The following is a 17929-nucleotide window of genomic DNA, read 5'->3' on the forward strand; positions in this document are numbered from 1 at the left end:
GGCGGGCCCTTTCCCTTTCCCCCCCTAAACGCTGCTGCCCCCTGCTGCCTCATTCAGGAGACTCGCTCCGCCAGCGACCTCTTTTCTTTCTCAGAGCTTCACTTTGCTACCCCGTCCAAGCTCCCTTCCCTTTTTCTTGCTCCCGGGACCTTTCATTGCCACGATAATAGTCTCTGCATACTTGTCTTCGCTGTCCACGTTTCCTCTTTGCCCACCATGTCTTCACCTCTCAACGCGGTACGTTGCTTTGCTGGCAAGCCAGACAACACTTTCCCCCGGATCTTACCCTAGCCATATTGCATGGCTTTGCCTATCCCACCGTTTCTTGTCTAACAATTCTGTTTCATCACAGATCCGTCGCAAGAAGAATGTCAAGAAGGGTATCCAATTCTGTTTGATGGTGTGCGGCGCCAGTGGAACTGGTAAGTTATTTTGAGCTGCGACCCCGTGGAGCCGCCTCCCATCAACAATAACTCGGCCATTGACGGTTTGCACCACAATAGGACGCACAACCTTCGTCAACACTCTCTGTGGCAAGAAAGTTCTCGAGCACAAAGATGCAGACGATGCCGAAAACGCACACGTTGAGGAGGGTGTACGGATCAAGCCAGTGACAGTTGGTAGGTCGATCATCATCAGTTAATGTCCGCAATCAACTCACCTTTCCTTGCAGAGTTAGAGCTTGATGAGGAGGGCACCCGCATCTCCCTGACAATTGTTGACACCCCCGGATTCGGTGACCAAATCGACAACGAGGCTAGGTATGGCAGCTCGCACACAGCTATCCGTCACATCAAAATAGTCAAACTAATATTCCAGTAGCTTCTCAGAGATCGTCGGATACCTAGAACGCCAATATGATGACATCCTTGCTGAAGAGTCGAGAATCAAACGTAACCCCCGTTTCAGGGACAACCGAGTTCATGCTCTGCTCTACTTTATCACCCCTACCGGACACGGTCTTCGAGAACTCGATATTGAACTAATGAAGCGATTGTCTCCTCGTGTCAATGTCATCCCCGTCATTGGCAAAGCAGATTCCCTCACCCCGGCTGAATTAGCTGAGTCGAAGAAGCTTGTTATGGAAGACATTGAGCACTACCGCATTCCCGTCTACAACTTCCCATATGATATCGAAGAAGATGACGAAGATACCGTTGAAGAGAACGCTGAATTGCGTGGCCTCATGCCATTTGCCATTGTTGGTTCCGAGGAAGTCACTGAGATCGGTGGTAAGAAGGTCCGGGCCCGACAATACCCTTGGGGAGTTGTCGAGGTCGAAAACCCTCGCCACTCCGACTTCCTTGCCATTCGCAGTGCTCTCCTGCACAGCCATTTGGCCGATCTCAAGGAGATCACTCACGACTTCCTCTATGAGAACTACCGTACCGAGAAACTCAGCAAGAGTGTGGACGGTATTTCAGCGTATGTCGAGAAAATACCTTATATTTGATTTGAACTTGTACTAATTGTGTCCAAACAGCAACCAAGATTCTTCTATGAACCCCGAAGACCTTGCCTCCCAGTCAGTCCGCCTCAAGGAGGAGCAACTGCGCCGCGAGGAGGAGAAGCTTCGCGAGATCGAACTCAAAGTGCAACGTGAAATCAACGAGAAGCGCCAGGAGCTCTTGGCTCGCGAGAGCCAGCTCCGGGAAATCGAGGCCCGCATGCAACGAGAAGCCAGCAGTCACTTACCTATTGGCGGTGAAGAGCTCAATGGAGAAGCTTAGACTATATACCCATGTGCATACATGTCTTCATAGATGATCACCTCACCCTATCCTACTTCTATGTTAATGGCAGTGTATACGCTCCATCTATGATTTTAGGAATAGGAAAAAGCGCAGGATTTAGTTGACGCACTACCGGGCTGGACGACTTTACGAGACGCGGAGAGGGAACCACAGGCTCCTTTTCCGTCCTCTGATTCTTTTCCTTATCCGTTATTGCGTGTTCGCGCCTTCATCTTCAATATTTTAAATCGCGGTACCTGTGGCGGTAGATGTTCAGGTTGGAAATAACACCTTTTTAATAGCTTAAAACGTCGCCGGAAATATTTGCTGTCAGCAGGATCATCCTATTTTTCCTTCTATTTTCTCCTATTATTACCCAAGGTCCCCTCTCTTATCCGCTTTTTTTCTTTGTTTTCATATGTCAAATTCCCAACTTAGCAGTGCAAATATTCCCTGTTCTGTTTGCCGTCTCTTGGTCACCCCTGTTTTCCAGTTGGTTTTGATATCCAACTAAGTTTTGTTTGTGCTACACATACTTTATGGATTATTTTTTATTTTTTTATCACGTTGGATGAGATTTCTCTTGTCCAGGGATTGATTGGAAGAACGAACAGGAAGGTTAAAAGTATATTTTGGTTGGTGCCTTAGCATTATCAATTTTTTAACCACATCAATGTAATACACGCATATCAAAATCACAATGAGTCCTTTTTCGATTTCTGTCCGAGATGTTGATCCAAATTCAACTATACCTAAACTTTTCAAGTTTTTGATTACTATCAAGTATTCAACTTGTAATAAAAAAAATATACAGCAATCGATGTTTGCGAGAATCTGGCGCCATGTACAATTCGCACATTGAAGACTGGTCAAGTATGTAGTAGAATTGATGGTATTCTTCAGAATAGAGCTACCCAACATTTGAATGAGACATTCATCTGATCCTAGAGCCTACAGCGTTGTAATCACCCAAAGCAAGAAATAGAAAAGAACCTTGCTCATGGTTCTTTGTAGGTACAAGTTATCTTCACTATTTGCAGAAACTGAATGCAGCCGGTCATTGAAGAGCATAAATTTAAAAACAAGGAATAAAAAACATATGATAAATGAAACAGAGTAAATGCTATGACATAAAATGTTTATTCAAAAGAAGAAAAAGATGTGAAAAGTTGTACATCAATAAAACCAAGCCGCTCCAAGAAGATAGACATGGAGAGATATACAGCACATTCAAAAAGAAATAACAATAAAATAGCCTATAGAGAAAATGATAAAGAGCAAAAGAGAGAACGGTAGGAGAAATAAAAAAGAAGAAGGCGCATCTGGAGAATCAGATGTCATCGACGACAAACTAAAACAAATGATAGTGCGGATATAATTGATGACATTCCTTGTAAATGCCAATGCGCAGCAACTACAAATTCATACATACGCACATACATGACGATGGTCATTCAGTCATCTAAGAGAATGAAGAGATTTGAAGAAAAAACTTGCGAACATGATAGCAAGTTGAAAACACAAGGGATTTCACAGGTGTTTCACACCTTTACCGCGGCCGATTCCAGAAATCTAAACTAGCCACCACATCTTCCCCATCTTCGTCTTCATAGGCATACAGAATCTGAATTATGTGTTAGTCAACTGAAAATTCCAAAAAGGACACTGGAATACAGACCTCTCTAGTGGATGAGTGTAGCATTCGGATATTCTTTCCAGTCATGATATGAATAAGTTCACTTGTTTCAATATGCCGAATTTCGATGAAGTTGGGTTCAAAGGCTAAGATGTATGGATACGACAAAGCGAAAGAATTTGGTGTGCCTTCCCACGAAATTTTCCAGTCAGGTCGTGCTCGCCATCCATTCCTGTTGACAAAGAATGAAAAGTCGCTGTAATTGAGGAGGAACTCTCCATTCATTCGTTCAATGTAGATCGGCTTGACGTTTTCTTTTCGCGCAACAAAGTCTAGAGAGGTATCTGCTTGGTCAAGAAGGGATTGACTATCAGTAGTCTCCAAACTAACAACCTCAAACCCTCTGGCACAACCAACACACAATGTTGATCGAAGGAAATGAACAGATGAGGATTCAGCGGGGATATAGTATTCCTTGAGCACTGGTTAGACAAAACTGTTCCAGAAAATCAAACAATCTACTTACTTTGAAAGGCTTTAAAGTGTCTTGGCTACCTCGGAACATCTTCCCCAGAGCTGGTTTTTTGCCTCCCCTAGCTAGATTTTCCGTAGGCTCATATACCTTGATAGTGGTCGACAAGGCGGATGTTTTAACTGAGCAGACAAGATGCCGTCCGAGACCGATACCGACTTTGAAAAAGTTGGTATGACCTTGAATCTTTTTTGGTCTACGGGCTAATGGATTTTGGCCTTCGCTCACGTCTAATGCTTCCATCGGGTAGGAGCTGAGGGTCTTGTTGGCCAGAACTAGAACCAGTTGATATTCTTCCAATGTATCAATCTGAGTAACAGCTGTAGCATCGAGGATCCGGCGTGGTTTCGCGTTCTTGTCCTTGGGCCATCTGTCGGCCAAAAAGATACCATTGTCGGTACCTATAATCAATTTTCTACCGCCATCTACAGGGAGAATAAGTCAGACTTAATACGATTTTCAAGAATGAATGAAACTTACCAGTTGGTGCCAAGCAATTGACACGATTGGCCGTTGTAAAGAAATTTTCGGATAGAATTGTTTTCGAATAAAAGTTACTGTTGCGTTCTCTGAGTTTTCTCTGTTGTTCCTCAACCAGTTCAATGAACTTTTTCCGTTGAGTCTGAGAGGTGGCAAAAAGGGTCAGATCATAGCCCCCCTTACCAAGGTGTCTAAAAGTTATAGGTAGGCCCTCTTTCGGCACTGGAGTATTGGCGACGACTGCCTTTCCTGGGATAAGACTTGATGATGACCTCTTTGCCAAACCAAGCCTAGGAATGACTTCATCCATTTGCGTAATTACCAACAATTCAAGCGGTATCGGCTTCCTGTACACCCGATACTCATCTCGCTTGTTCACCATCTTGATACGCACTAAAAGAACAGCATGATCGAAAAGATACGCCGTAACCTCAGAACTATCTGTTGAAGTCTTCTTGAAAGCCATTTTGGAGAGCATCTGCCGGTTCTCCTCCGTAAGTTTCAGATCCACATAGTCACCAGGGTTGAACTTCAATGCAGCATTCAATTGCACCAGATTGAAGTGGTTTTCAGCCTTTCCACTCTCGGCATTGACTCTCGAAAGGAAGTCTTTGATCATGCCGATTGCTTTAGGTATATCCTGTTTATCTGGGTTGTCATCGGCGGTATTTTTGAATACCTGCTCGAGAAGAAGAGGATATCTGGCGAGACGTGTTGTTGGCTTAGTCAGGTAACCATTCAATTCTAGTTTCCGTGACTCTTTCAAGCGTTCTGTTTCTTCGACGAATCGAGCAAAGGCGGGATTGGAGGCTTTCTCCTTTTCAAACTCATACTTGCCGTACAGTTGGTTGGCACCGTATTTGATGAATGGGTCAAAACGAGGGACGTGCTGCAAGAAAATATCACCAACAGTAAGAACAACATGATTTTCTTTTTGCCTAGTATTGAGGGTTTCACAGAGACCAGAGTTGACCTTGAGAACCTCCAAGCAATTTCCAAATACTGTCCTGATAAACTTCTCTCGGCGATGCTCCGGAATGGGCGACAAGCTAGTATTACCGGCGGAACGAAGAGGTCTCATCCAAAAGTCTCGAAGATATTCAAGATCTTTGACAAAATCTCGCTCGGTATACATAATTTCAAATATAATCTCTTGTCGCTTCTTTTCCCGATCGTCAATACCATCGGCAATTTCCTTGGGAACCATATTAATCCACAGTTTTTGGTCGTCATTATCATCATCCGCGTGAAGACTGCCTTTAGAAGAAGAATGGCGCAATCCCGGTTGGGGTTTCAAATTCAGACGTGCTTGTTGCTCTAGTCGCCTAGGGCAAGCTATAGAATAGCAAAGATTGTCGCGAGTGCAGGTTGGGGAATAACATTCTGTCAAAAGGGTGAACACGCCGTTAACCTCCGAGCTAGGAGCCTCTTCGGTCATGGTCTCTTTAAATTGGTATATTTCAACTCCAGAATCTCGAAGACGATGGTCATAAGTAACATCGTGAAAAAACTTTTGCGCATCGAGAGCACGACCTAAAAGCAGTGCAAGATTGCGATCTTGTGTTCTGATAATATGAGCAATCAGGTCCACGGCCTCTGCACCTGAGAATGCATTTTGATACGATAAGCCGTTCTTTTGACGTTCTCCCAAAGGAATTTTCTCACGGAAGACATCGGCAACACGAGATAGCAAAGCTGGATGGACCAAGGGCTTTCGAGAACGATTTTGTGGTACTGCTGTTGCGGCCGTTGACTGGGTCGATTGGCTGGTCGTTTTCTGAACAGGCCTGCTCTGCAAGCTCATTGTTCGATCAGAAACAAGTGTAGACGCCATCGACATAGTACGAGATGTTATCGAAGATTCACTGGGACGTCGTTGACGGGAGGGTTCGCCATCGAGCGTCTGCTGCTCCAAAATGGTGGGTGTTTGCGCCTGCGCTGGTAATAATTGGGAGGGGATTTGATCTGGGCCGGAAGGTGGTCGTCGCTGAGGCACGGTCCGACCGTACGGTGTTTGAGCATACTCATTGTTAGATGAGTAAGAGCTCAAAGACATGGTTCGGGCATTATCATGTCTTTCTGGGACTAGCCGGCCTTGGGGAGTCCTCGTTACAGAGTTGTTATAATGCTGATGTCGAATAGCATGTGCTGAAGTGTGGTTGAAGCTGTTTGGAGGTTGTGAATATACAGGAGGCCCACTCATCCTAGGCACACCGGCGGCCATTGACCGTGAACGATATGCGTCTGAATTTAACGCTGGTGGGGGCACAGGGCGACCTTGAGGAACTGGCACATTGGCACTTGAATATTGTGGGACTTGATGAGGCCTAGAATCAACTCGTTGAGGCGGGGGATAAGCGGAACCTCGTGGATATGGTCGAGGATAGTTTTGAGGGGTCTGCGACGACGCAACGCTGCCGTTTGCTTGTGAGGGATTGGGATAACCGTTGGTAACAATCTGGCCTTGACCTGAGGGAATTTGTCGGATTGGAGCAGGTACCCTTAGCGGCATTTGAGGTTGTGCAGAATGAGAAGTCATGGTATGCGCTCGTTCGGTCGGAAAGTGAGGTGTTTGCGATGTCATCGTCTGCGCCCGGCCCGGAGGCGGTGCTGCTCCAAAGATGTCATTGAAAGCAGCATCACGTTGAAAACTCGAAGCATGTGTGTATTGACTGGGCCGGTAATTCCGACCCTGCTGTGATCCCAGATCTGCCATGTTGGCCCCCAGGCTATGGTCTAGAATAGATTATCTCCAAGTCGCTCAAGAAGAAACCGTGTATGACAAGGCCAGTACAAGGTCATACGCAGGGTCTGGTCGAGCCGCTGGAAGGACGGAGAATGGCGATTGGCAAATAGGCTGGTTGTCGAATGTCTTTAGGATGGCGGAGTTAGTTTTGCGAATGGTCGAAACAGTGTGGCTTTACTTATTAGGCATGCCCCAGCCTTTCTATCGTAGTGGAATTGGCGATATCGAGTGGTTGATCACCGAGATTTGAGATCGAAGGACTGATGAACGTAACGAGCGGTGGGCGCAACCTCAGAGCAGGGCCCTTGCAGTCATACCCTCCGCATCGTTCTTCTGCTGGAAAGAAAGAGGCTCGATAAGGACGCCTCTGCGAGTCCCACAGTGCCGAGGGGTTGGGAGGCCTGGAGGAGGGAGAGGATGGAGAGGAGAGATCGAGCAGGGTGCTTTTTGGCGGAGCGTGTTCGTGATGAAGTAGCAAAGCACGGGGTGGTAAGTCCAAGTTGTGTTGTGTAACTTTGGGTCAAGTTCGACGTCCAGCCTAGCCTGGCCTACCTGGCCTGAGGCCGCCACCTCCCAGCGCAACATAGCGCGATGACTACGGCGGGCGGCAGAGACACTACTGGCAGCTTAGCATAACGGTCCTGTGATTGCTTGCGCTTCTTGATTATTGTAGCTCCGACACTGTCTGTTTCGACCACCACCACCTTGCAAGAGAATCGAGACTGCTCTCCCGAATCGGTTGGAGATTTCAATCTCGTTCCTATCGTTTACGCCTTGTGCATATTCCCGCCGCCCCGTCCGCGCAAGGTTCATAGACGAGTTGTCCTCTGTTTCTGCCACGACCACCAGCTAGCTGTACAGTCGACAAAATGGCGGAAAGCGAATATGCCCCAAATTTTGCACCATTTTTCTCCTTTGTACGTGCATCAATACACTGTCGTGGATAGGCCATACCTCGCTGACCATAGGCACAGGCAGGAGTAGCAGCGGCAGTCAGTAATTCCTGATACCCTCTCTATGCCGTATTCACCTAGTTACTGACACGCCTCCAGATGATATTTGGAAGTACGTAAAACACAACCAGCGCCATATGCTTTCCCTTTTCGATTCACTCACACGTCACAGCAATGGGCGCGGCTTATGGTACTGCAAAGTCCGGCATTGGTATTGCTGGGGTCGGACAATACAGGCCAGATCTGATTATGAAAGTACGGTCGCACACCTCGACAACAAGACCACTGCTGATAATGTGATAGTCGTTAATTCCCGTTGTCATGTCTGGTATTATTGCGGTATACGGCTTGGTCATCGCAGTGCTTATTAGCGGGGCGTTAAATCCGCCTCCACAACAAAACACCAGTCTTTACACGTACGAATCTCCCCGAGTGTTATTGTATCGAATTTAGCTCCAGTGTTAATGACGTGTCTTTGAAACAGGAGCTTTATGCATCTCGGATCGGGTCTTTCGGTTGGGCTGGCTGGAGTAGCAGCCGGATATACTATTGGAATTGTGGGAGAAGCTGTGAGAATTCTACGCCTTTGTTTAATTACTACGTCCTGATTATATGGCTTAGGGTGTTCGGGTATACATGCAGCAATCAAGAGTCTATGTTGGAATGATCCTGATCTTGATTTTCGGTGAAGTACTTGGGCTTTATGGGTAAGAATCTCCCATTGTCCCTGGGCCTCGATATATATGCTAACTTGAGAAAGATTGATTGTCGGTCTTATTCTCAACTCCCGCAGTGGTGGTTAAATATGTTCCATAATAATCAATATCACGACGAAGGGGTGAATGGCAGCAAGGATATACAGCGCCAACCTCAGCTGCCTCATGGATACACCAACACAGGCATCTGCTAAAACATGAGACAATCATTTTTTCTTTTTCTTGTGGGGTCTGTTCGGTCCTGTTAGGCAATGCAGTCGGCACATCAGCAGCCGTCGGCCGTCTTGGGGCGGTACATGTATACCAATCTAGATTAATTCAGGTACCCTCATAAATTGTACGAATATATAAACACAGACATTTCTATCTATCTATCACCGTCACGTCAGCATCAGCAACCCCTCATTCTAATACGTGACAATTCTCAATTGGTCCAATATAAATGTCTCTTCCAGATGAACTCCGTATAAGTACCAAGTCAACATTGACTCGGACAAGGTGGGTTATGTAATCTAACACCAACTGATATCCCAGTGATATGAAACACCTAGTGTGGTGAAATAGGATCCAGGTACTTCATCTTGCAGACACCACCAATACGGGCAGGTGCGAGAACATGGAAACCGTTGCGTAACATTGCGCAATGGTCAATGCAGTGATTCGTTGCTACAACATTCAGATCTTAGAAACATTACTTTCATGGCAACTTTTGATATATACAATCGAGGCTTCTTTTGATACATAGCACTAAGAGAAACGGTTAAGAATGAGTGTTACTGAAAATCTCTATGTGTTGAAGCTGGCATGTGATTCTGATAGTCATTAATTTTCAACGGCCATAGTGTTATGTACTGTATATTAGGGGTGTATCCCTTCTTAGTAATATATTATGTTGTATTGAAAAATACAAGTTACGACCAGTGATGTAAAGGTGTTTTGATTATGATAATCAATCTTGCTTCCCTACGAGCCGGCCTTATGATTGATGAAGACCGCAAATTACACAGCCCTGCCACTGAACATGTTGATTTCCGGCGAGTTGCCTAAATAATATGTGCTGAAGCTTAATTTGTTCATGCTACATGCTTAACACCATCACGACGATCAGTTCTAGCTATAGATAGATATATGCATTCCTAATTAAGCACTAACAAGGCTTATTTGTTGACCCACGTGCACCAGTTGGCGCGTAGCTCCCTGGGATTCCCCTTTTTGCTCCTTTATATATATATAATTAGGGGCGTATTTACTTCCTATGCTACTTACCGCGCTACTAATCCCTAAACGCTTGAGAACGGCCTCAGACAAGTAAGGCAGGAAGTTGTGTTGTCACTATGGGAAATGTTGCCAAATTTGGAATGGTTATTTCAACTCGACTGGCCCCACTCTTGGCACGCTTTCTGCCACTTGACTGGGCTAAGCCTAGTAAGTCAGGTTATGCACCTTTGGCGGCTGCGAGTCAGCTGAAGGTGTGCTGACATATCTAGTCTTACGGCAGGAGATTGGCAACGGGTTGGGCATGTATAACTTTTGAGGAAACATTTCAAATTTGACATGTTGCAGCGACATTATACAACGGATGCCAGTGGTTGCAGGGCGGTTTCCGGGACCCGAGGCGCATTTTCCCATATCAATGTATCAGCTATGTACCAAACCATAAGGCACATGATAGCGACTCTAGGGTGACTCCAGCTTTGACGATATGAACAGGGTAGCTGCTCACAGTCAATTGATATCATCGCACATCTCCGAAGATGTCGAAGTTGACTATATATAATATTGAGAATTGCCAAGACGAAATGTCCTATCTGAGCTCATAACGACAGTACCTTGGTAAGAACAGAAAATGTATTGATTAATGAACTGAATAGTATTATTGTTTTACACTAAGAACAATGTGAGAGAAGAGAACAATCTCATTGCACTGGATTGAAAACGCTCTCCTGCTTCAAGCCTTGCAGTTAGCGGAACGAACTAGTCGGTCGCAGTCCCAGTCCACTCTTCTTATAGGCCATATCAATCATCTTCATCTGGTTGAACGAGTCCTCCCCACCGACCCAGTACTGCGTCTTACGACCCTTGACCCGATTCACAAACTCCTCAAGCTGATAGCGATACGACATCCACCATTCCTCACCAGGCAAGCTCGTGAATTCACCACCAGCGTCCTTGTAGGTGTAGGCTTTGTGTGATTTAGACTCTACCCATGTCTTGATCGGCTGGCGATTGGCCTTGTTGCAGATCACATAGGAGTCCTTTACGTCGATGCGATGCCAGATAAAGGCATGGATGAATCCGTGCAGCGTGACCTGTCGAGTCAGCAACTTCTCCTGAGTAGATGGGAGCGTGCTGTCAGGTATCACAATCTCTCTGGTTGTCACCCTGGCCTCAGAGGGCTTCCACAGAAGAGAGCCTCTTAGCGAAGTCATGGCCTCAGCTATGCCGCCGTTAGGGAAGCGGAATTTGGCCTTGAAAGCGTAGTCGCATTTGTCGTGGATGCCATCGCCAAAAATACTGGTATCACAAGCTAGACACTTCTCTGGCTCGTCGTTAAAGATCATACGCAGCAGGCCGAAGTTATACGTTCCAAGCATCATCATGCTACCACCAGAGAGATTATAATTGAACTCAATGTTTTCTTTAGCAGTTATCACCCACGGCACCATAGAATCTGTATGCACGTGCACAACATCAGCTGGTTTAATGAAAGATCGAAACAGGTGAACTGCAGGGTGGAAGCGATTATGGAAGGCTTCCAGTAAGACTGGGGCCTTGGGTTGAGACAATTCCGGCATATTAAAGAGGATTTCGGCTTCATTTGCGTTGGAGGTGGACGGTTTCTCAAGCAAAACATGCTTCCCAGCGCGAATAGCGCGAACAGCCCACTCGAAATGCAGACTGTTGGGAAGTGGGATCAAGACGGCATCGATTTTCGGGTCGTCGAGAATCTCTTCAATACACACATGATTAGCTTTCATTGGTCTGCGAAACTCAGCAGTCAAAATCTAACCCTCATATGAGCCCCGGACATCAGGGATGCCGTGCTTCTTCGCGAATTCTTCAGCCCGGGCGCGATCTCTAGCAGCAACAGCTTGCACGATGACTTCAGGATGTGACTTGGCCGGTGTGATCAGCGCTAGAGGACTGTTCAGTGTCAATAGTGCACTGAAAACGGCACAGTCCAATCTCCAGTGAAAGCTTACGCAATTTTCGCGGCTCCTAAGATGCCAAACTTGATCGCGTCGCTCTTCTTCTCTATTGTTGGCGGGCCGAAAGCCGTAAAGACACGGCTTACCGTTGATGCCATCTTGTCGTGATTTAGATGTCAGCCAGCAGATGGTTAAAGGGCTCAGTTAGGTTCTCATCGTTAGACAAAGAACACCGGGTTAGAGCTGGCCTTATATAGAGACATCTCTGGACAATTTGATCCGAGTTCTGCCTGCATCAGTAGCACCAACGATTTATACCATATCCATACCAACCGGACGAAAGTCATTCTCTCGGACCAAATAGGCCAATTCACTAAGTCACAATGCAAAAGGGTAACATAGGTATTTATTCCCCAGTCTATTTGTTACCTTATTTATTTTACTTATTGAAATAGATATAATATGATTAGACAAACTAAATTAGTAGGTCAGATGAACTATATGCACTGATAAAGTGAAAAGCGGGTTGGATTTTGACTTCGAATCAATGATTGATATGCCTGACGGTAGAGGTAATATTATACAAAATTCTCCCATTATACTCTCAATATATCGCCTCCAAGAACTGCTCCAAAGCTTCGTAAGCGTATTGCGAAGTTCCAAAAATTATTACATGAGACTGATCTCTCGCCAATTATGACCCAACGTCTCGACAATATATTCTCGGGCAGCCTCATGCAAGCCGAATTAGACGCTCAATTTGCAGATAGCGCCGAGCATTTTATTAAGCTTTGCTAACGTAAACCTAATTTAAAAATCAAAATTAAAGCAGGGGGTGTATGAAGCGTTAGAGATGCGAATCACTGGATTGAGTCTAGGAAGCTTGGAAAAACGCGCACAAGAACAGGCCAGCCAGCCAACCAATTCTGGCAAAATATTGAAATTTTAGAAGATATTGATCGGCTAATATCTTCTAATAATGTGAATAGTTTATTTATTAAAGATATACAGAGGTTAGGGGTATAAATTGATTTTTGTTAGGCTATGATAATTAAAAAAATTGTAAATTGATTAGAACAAAAGTATCTATTAAAAATACTATATTATAAGTAAATTTAATTCTTGACTAGTTAAAAATATTATTCAAATATATAAAATATATGTTAAATCGGAGCCTCCCAAAATTCACTCATATAATCTAACCCCGCCGGGTTACATGTACGTCAGAGTCCCTCCTTGGGCTAATTAATTAACAGTCAGCCCGCGGGGACAAGTACCATCCGCTAACATGAGTCTTGAGACTTGTCCTCCGCCAGAATCATCGCCGGTCAATTCCTTGTAATGTGCCTACCGGTTGCTTTTCAGCAACAGACCGACCGCCGGCTTCCATGTCATAGTTAACCTGCCGCACTCAATTGACTGGCCTGCCTATTCTCGCGACTCCCTGCCGCTCCACCGCCTGTGTTTCGGGGACCGTCTAAGTTTTACGGTTCTGGCAGACCTCGCCTTTCGCGTCACGTTTTACCATCACCGCCGTTCGTTTTGCATTCGAGACATGCTTTGTCGCTATCACGATGGGCACGGAAACAGTCCAACCTACGACACATGAAGATTCAAACAGCAAGTTGGCCGAACCTGAAGCGCAAGCTGACAATGGCGGGAACAACCACGATCAAGAAAAGCAGAAAATAGCCTCTGTACTTGTTAGCTCAGAGCACCCTCTAGACCCGAATACCGTTGCCGAAGCTCCTGAGGTGAAGCATCTAGCCGAGCCGAGCCGTACGTTAGGTGTGGATGATTTTGAATTGATTAAAACGCTGGGCACCGGTATATAATCGCAACTTCACTCGACGACTGGTTTGAATGGTGAACTTACTGGGGAAATAGGTACCTTTGCTCGTGTCTGGCTCACAAGGCTGAAAGATAACCCTCGCAAAGACAAAGTCTACGCATTAAAGGTTCTCCGAAAGGCAGATGGTACAGTGCCTCTACTTTTTGCGAGTTCATGCAACTGACAGTCACCTCAGTTATCAAACTTAAACAAGTTGAACATGTTCGGAATGAAAGAAGAACACTTGCGGCAGTTGCAGGTTATCCTTTCATCACAACTTTGGTCACCACCTTCTCAGACGACCAGTCTTTATACATGCTGGTATGCTAGCGTCGCATTGCACATCGTACCAAGGTGAATCCACTAACTATTTATTGTCTCTTAGTTGGAATATTGCCCCGGTGGCGAAATATTCAGCTATCTTCGACGCGCACGCACGTTTGACGAACCAACCGCCAAATTCTATACCGCGGAGATTACGATGACAATCGAGTACTTACACGACGTTCAGGGTGTCGCATACCGTGATCTGAAGCCCGAAAACATCCTGATAGACGCAGATGGTCACATCAAGCTTGTAGACTTTGGATTCGCCAAACAGGTTGGTAACCGTGAAACATACACTCTTTGCGGGACTCCGGACTACTTGGCGCCGGAGGTTATACACAATAGTGGACATGGTCTTGCGGTCGACTGGTGGGCTCTAGGGGTCCTAATCTACGAGTTTTTGGTTGGGCAGCCTCCATTCTGGGACCAAAACGTGATGCGACTATACGAACAGATTGTGGAAGGGCGACTTCGCTTTCCACAGAAGATGAGTCCTGCTGCGCGGGACATCATTTCACAATTTTGCAAGACAGATGTCACGCAACGTTTGGGACATATTCAAGGAGGCGCCTCACGCGTCAAGGCTCACCCTTGGTTGTCTAGTATTCAATGGGATGATCTCTACTATCGTCGTGTTCAAGGTCCCATCATCCCTCGTCTGGAAAATGCGGCAGATGCGGGCAATTTTGAGGAGTATCCACCGCCTCCTGCTCCCGATAAGCTAAGCGTCTATACGAGCGACTTGAGAGAAAAATATGAACCGCTCTTCAATGATTTTTAATTCCCTTCCTCTTTCATCTTCTATATCTTTTACTTGGATTGACGACCACCTCATCTGTTTCATGCATGATACTTGCCATATTGGACAGAATATACCCTCTGAAAGATTTATGAATCGTACTGGATTGTTCTTTCTTTGCTTCTTATGTTATATATATTATCTATTTCCTATTTCCTATTTCCTACTACCTAACCGTTAAATTGCTCGTACATTCTTGTTCTTCTCTGATCTTCGTCGCTTTGTTGAAATTTATGACGCTAGAAGCTCTTCGTTATTCATCTACACCTTTCTTTATGAGTTATTCCACAGCGGATATCTCTTGACTTCTACTAGCCTAATCGGTATTTTCAAGATTTGAGCCAATAAATTGAAAATAAAAATAATCTTGAATAGAACGTCTTTTGTAAGATTTGAATTTCACGTCACATTTTGGTATAAATATTAGACTGTTTTCAATCAAAAATCGACTCGGAAGAGTCTTCATGTTAACATCAAACGATTGAGCATCGTACACTGTCAGTATGTCTTGGAAATAGGTGTCTATATGTGGTAATCCTAATCTACATCGAACGTATTGGGCATACCGTCCCAATCCACTGAGGAAAAGTATAAGAAGAAAAAGAGAATCAAAGAATGCAGCTCCAAATCATCAAACGCCTTTGCTAATGCTCGCTCCGCTCTCAGCGTGAGACCTTATATCAACACGAAATAAAGTAGAGGCAATTATAATGCGTATACGTTAGGCCTAAAACACAGCCGATTGTATATATATGTGTGTGTGTATCGGTGACCGAGTTTGAGGGTTATTGTTTTCACCCAATGTAACGTTCGTTTGCGGGTTTCCATGTACCTGATCAGGATTGTTAGCGTTCTGTTCTCCTTTCTGTTCGCGATCAGACGGGACATACCTCCAAAGTCGTGCCTGACAAAAGCCATGGGATGGTCAGGCTCCTCGGCACCCATTTGTCCCACTCCGGGACTGAAACTTGTGATCGGCAGCACCACGACGTCGCCCACTTTTTTCTGGGTCGTCTGGCCCGTGAAATCCTCATAAGTAACGTTTCGGGACTTTTCATTCTGGAAGTAATCCTCGTTGTTGAAGTATCGGAACACGGCATCGGTCCAGACGGCAGGGCCGGTGAATTCGACAATAGATTTGTCCATGCGGGCCATGGTTAAAATGCCCTCTCGCTTCATTCGCAATGTGTCCTCGACAATGGTCGCGACTACATCACGTAGAATAGGATGTCCAGGCTTGGACTGGATGGTCCACTGACAAAACTGGATTCTCCGCGAGTACCAGTCATGCCAGTCAGGGCGGTCTGGGTCGGCTTCAATGCCAACAACCAGGCCAACAGACAGCGGGTCCAGGTCCTTGGGAAGCCAGTCAATGGCCGGTTGCAGTGCTTCAGTATCAATATCTGAATAAACTCCTCCACGTGCTAGTAGAATCAAGTAGCGAAATAAGTCGGCCTTCAGCACGGGGACCGGTAGCGACTCGTAGGCCTCGACGACTTCGGGAACTGAGCTATACAGATAGCGGATTAAGTGCTCGGCGGTCTTGTCTCCTAGAACTTCATGAACAAAACCGGGGTGCAGTTGGCTCCAGGACTCCTCGGACGGGCGAAGCTCATCCGGAAACCAGCTGGACGAGGGCACATCCTTCCATGTTTGCCAGATAAAGGCCGGAAACTTGGCGTCGATATCATATGGGTACTGGTACCGTAGGCGTTCACGCAGCGGTCGATCGGCGATGTCTTCAATGAAGAACTGGGCACTTTGTTGCCTCCCCGCATGGGTCCTGACGCGTGGCGGCACCTGCACGGGTCTCTCGGAGGAATGTGTATCGCGGGAGTCTGAGGAGGCTGATGAGGAGGATCGAAGCAGGAAGACGAAGGCGAGAAGCACGACGATAGCGACCAGGCCGCGTCGAACCGGGGCCATTTTGCCAGGATAAACGCCAGTAGTCTGGAACACTCTGTACAATGCTACAAGGACAACCTGGTCACGACCGGCGTGCACAATTTCGACCCGAACTCTGGCACAAATGCGAAACGAGGTGATAAAGGAGCTCCGGCGGCGGGTGCATGCAGAAAATGGAGAGGAGGAGGAGGAGGAAAGAAAGAGGGGGAAGGGGGGAGGATTCAGTATATCGACCAATTCGTAGGCATGACGAGTTTATGTTGGTGGCATCGCAAAAGGATAGAAGCTGAGGCGGTGGTTGAACTTGACAGGGCCCAACGGGACGGGTGGAGCTAGGATTACGCCTACATTCACAGGCTTGGGACGGGCGGGCTAGTACGGTATCAATACCGAGATCGACAGCCCTAATGGACCGGATGCAACGAGCGCTAGAACACAGGCCGTTTCACATTCAACTTTTCGAGGGGCCTTTTTGCTGTGTCTGCACTCTGCAGGGGCTGACCTGCACTTCACATGATGACATTAATATCGGTCCTGGCTAGTACGTCCACTGTACGGCGTATACCAGGTGGCGGAGGCTAGAGGCTAGAGCTGTGCACTGTGCAGTGTGCACGCTCCGGTTGCAGATGACGTCGTCATCGCTCTACGCTCTGGAGCTGATATACTGATATATTGGTATCCTGATAGCCTGATTGGCTGATATACATAGTTCTCGACCGCTGGCCTGGTCCCCATCCCCAGACCAAGCCCGTCGGATCTGCCTTGGTGACTGTTCGTGCTGTTATGCAATTGCTTACATATTAATGCTATTATATCCATCAATTGTATTATCATCGATATTTTTAATTCTTACTTTTTCAAGCGGGCCAAAAGCGGGCGGAAACAATACGGCGGCCGTACAGGGGACGGCGCACGACGTTTCAACCGTTACCACTCCCGGCGATCTTTTTGCTGGTGCCTGGCCGGTCTGTCGATCTGAGTCGCGCATGCTACATTAACGATTTTCATTTTCGTTTAAAATAATATTGAAAATTAAATAATGAAAATGAAAATGAAAATATCCAGGACATCACAACCAGGCCTGCCATCTGTCGGCTATATAATTACTACATATACAACATT

The 17929-nt window shown here is 46.1% G+C and overlaps 6 protein-coding genes across 6 annotated transcripts; 3 read left to right on the plus strand and 3 right to left on the minus strand.

The window, feature by feature from the left end:
* Positions 1-216: 216 nt before the first annotated feature.
* Positions 217-1730, plus strand: BGW36DRAFT_394628 (septin spn3; the record flags this gene model as incomplete). The annotated part of the gene is made up of 6 exons (XM_046217935.1): positions 217-237; positions 353-422; positions 504-620; positions 674-761; positions 823-1425; positions 1484-1730. The coding sequence occupies 6 exons, from the start codon at positions 217-219 to the stop codon at positions 1728-1730; spliced, it is 1146 nt and encodes a 381-aa protein (XP_046075200.1).
* Positions 1731-2968: 1238 nt separating this feature from the next.
* On the minus strand, positions 2969-7202 carry BGW36DRAFT_106122 (putative Rho guanyl nucleotide exchange factor). The gene is made up of 4 exons (XM_046209200.1): positions 4382-7202; positions 3896-4326; positions 3412-3843; positions 2969-3357 (listed from the first exon to the last, which is right to left on the minus strand). The coding sequence occupies exons 1-4, from the start codon at positions 7095-7097 to the stop codon at positions 3283-3285; spliced, it is 3654 nt and encodes a 1217-aa protein (XP_046075201.1). The 5' UTR covers positions 7098-7202; the 3' UTR covers positions 2969-3282.
* A 520-nt stretch (positions 7203-7722) lies between these two features.
* BGW36DRAFT_371638 (vacuolar ATPase proteolipid subunit C) lies at positions 7723-9170 on the plus strand. The gene is made up of 8 exons (XM_046215395.1): positions 7723-8044; positions 8102-8119; positions 8180-8192; positions 8253-8335; positions 8384-8496; positions 8565-8649; positions 8702-8787; positions 8841-9170. The coding sequence occupies exons 1-8, from the start codon at positions 7997-7999 to the stop codon at positions 8881-8883; spliced, it is 489 nt and encodes a 162-aa protein (XP_046075202.1). The 5' UTR covers positions 7723-7996; the 3' UTR covers positions 8884-9170.
* A 1587-nt stretch (positions 9171-10757) lies between these two features.
* BGW36DRAFT_289330 (putative oxidoreductase) lies at positions 10758-12103 on the minus strand (the record flags this gene model as incomplete). The annotated part of the gene is made up of 3 exons (XM_046210652.1): positions 10758-11746; positions 11807-11940; positions 12000-12103. 3 exons carry the CDS (start codon positions 12101-12103, stop codon positions 10758-10760), a joined length of 1227 nt encoding a protein of 408 aa, XP_046075203.1.
* A 1109-nt stretch (positions 12104-13212) lies between these two features.
* Positions 13213-15279, plus strand: BGW36DRAFT_371644 (putative camp-dependent protein kinase catalytic subunit). The gene is made up of 4 exons (XM_046215396.1): positions 13213-13772; positions 13833-13922; positions 13973-14097; positions 14162-15279. Exons 1-4 carry the CDS (start codon positions 13520-13522, stop codon positions 14882-14884), a joined length of 1191 nt encoding a protein of 396 aa, XP_046075204.1. The 5' UTR covers positions 13213-13519; the 3' UTR covers positions 14885-15279.
* A 417-nt stretch (positions 15280-15696) lies between these two features.
* Positions 15697-16828, minus strand: BGW36DRAFT_355980 (putative alpha-1,6-mannosyltransferase subunit; the record flags this gene model as incomplete). The annotated part of the gene is made up of 2 exons (XM_046213705.1): positions 15697-15734; positions 15793-16828. 2 exons carry the CDS (start codon positions 16826-16828, stop codon positions 15697-15699), a joined length of 1074 nt encoding a protein of 357 aa, XP_046075205.1.
* Positions 16829-17929: the final 1101 nt, after the last annotated feature.

Source organism: Talaromyces proteolyticus (assembly GCF_021365285.1).
Source record: "Talaromyces proteolyticus strain PMI_201 chromosome Unknown BGW36scaffold_3, whole genome shotgun sequence".
Taxonomy (NCBI): Eukaryota; Fungi; Ascomycota; class Eurotiomycetes; order Eurotiales; family Trichocomaceae; genus Talaromyces; species Talaromyces proteolyticus.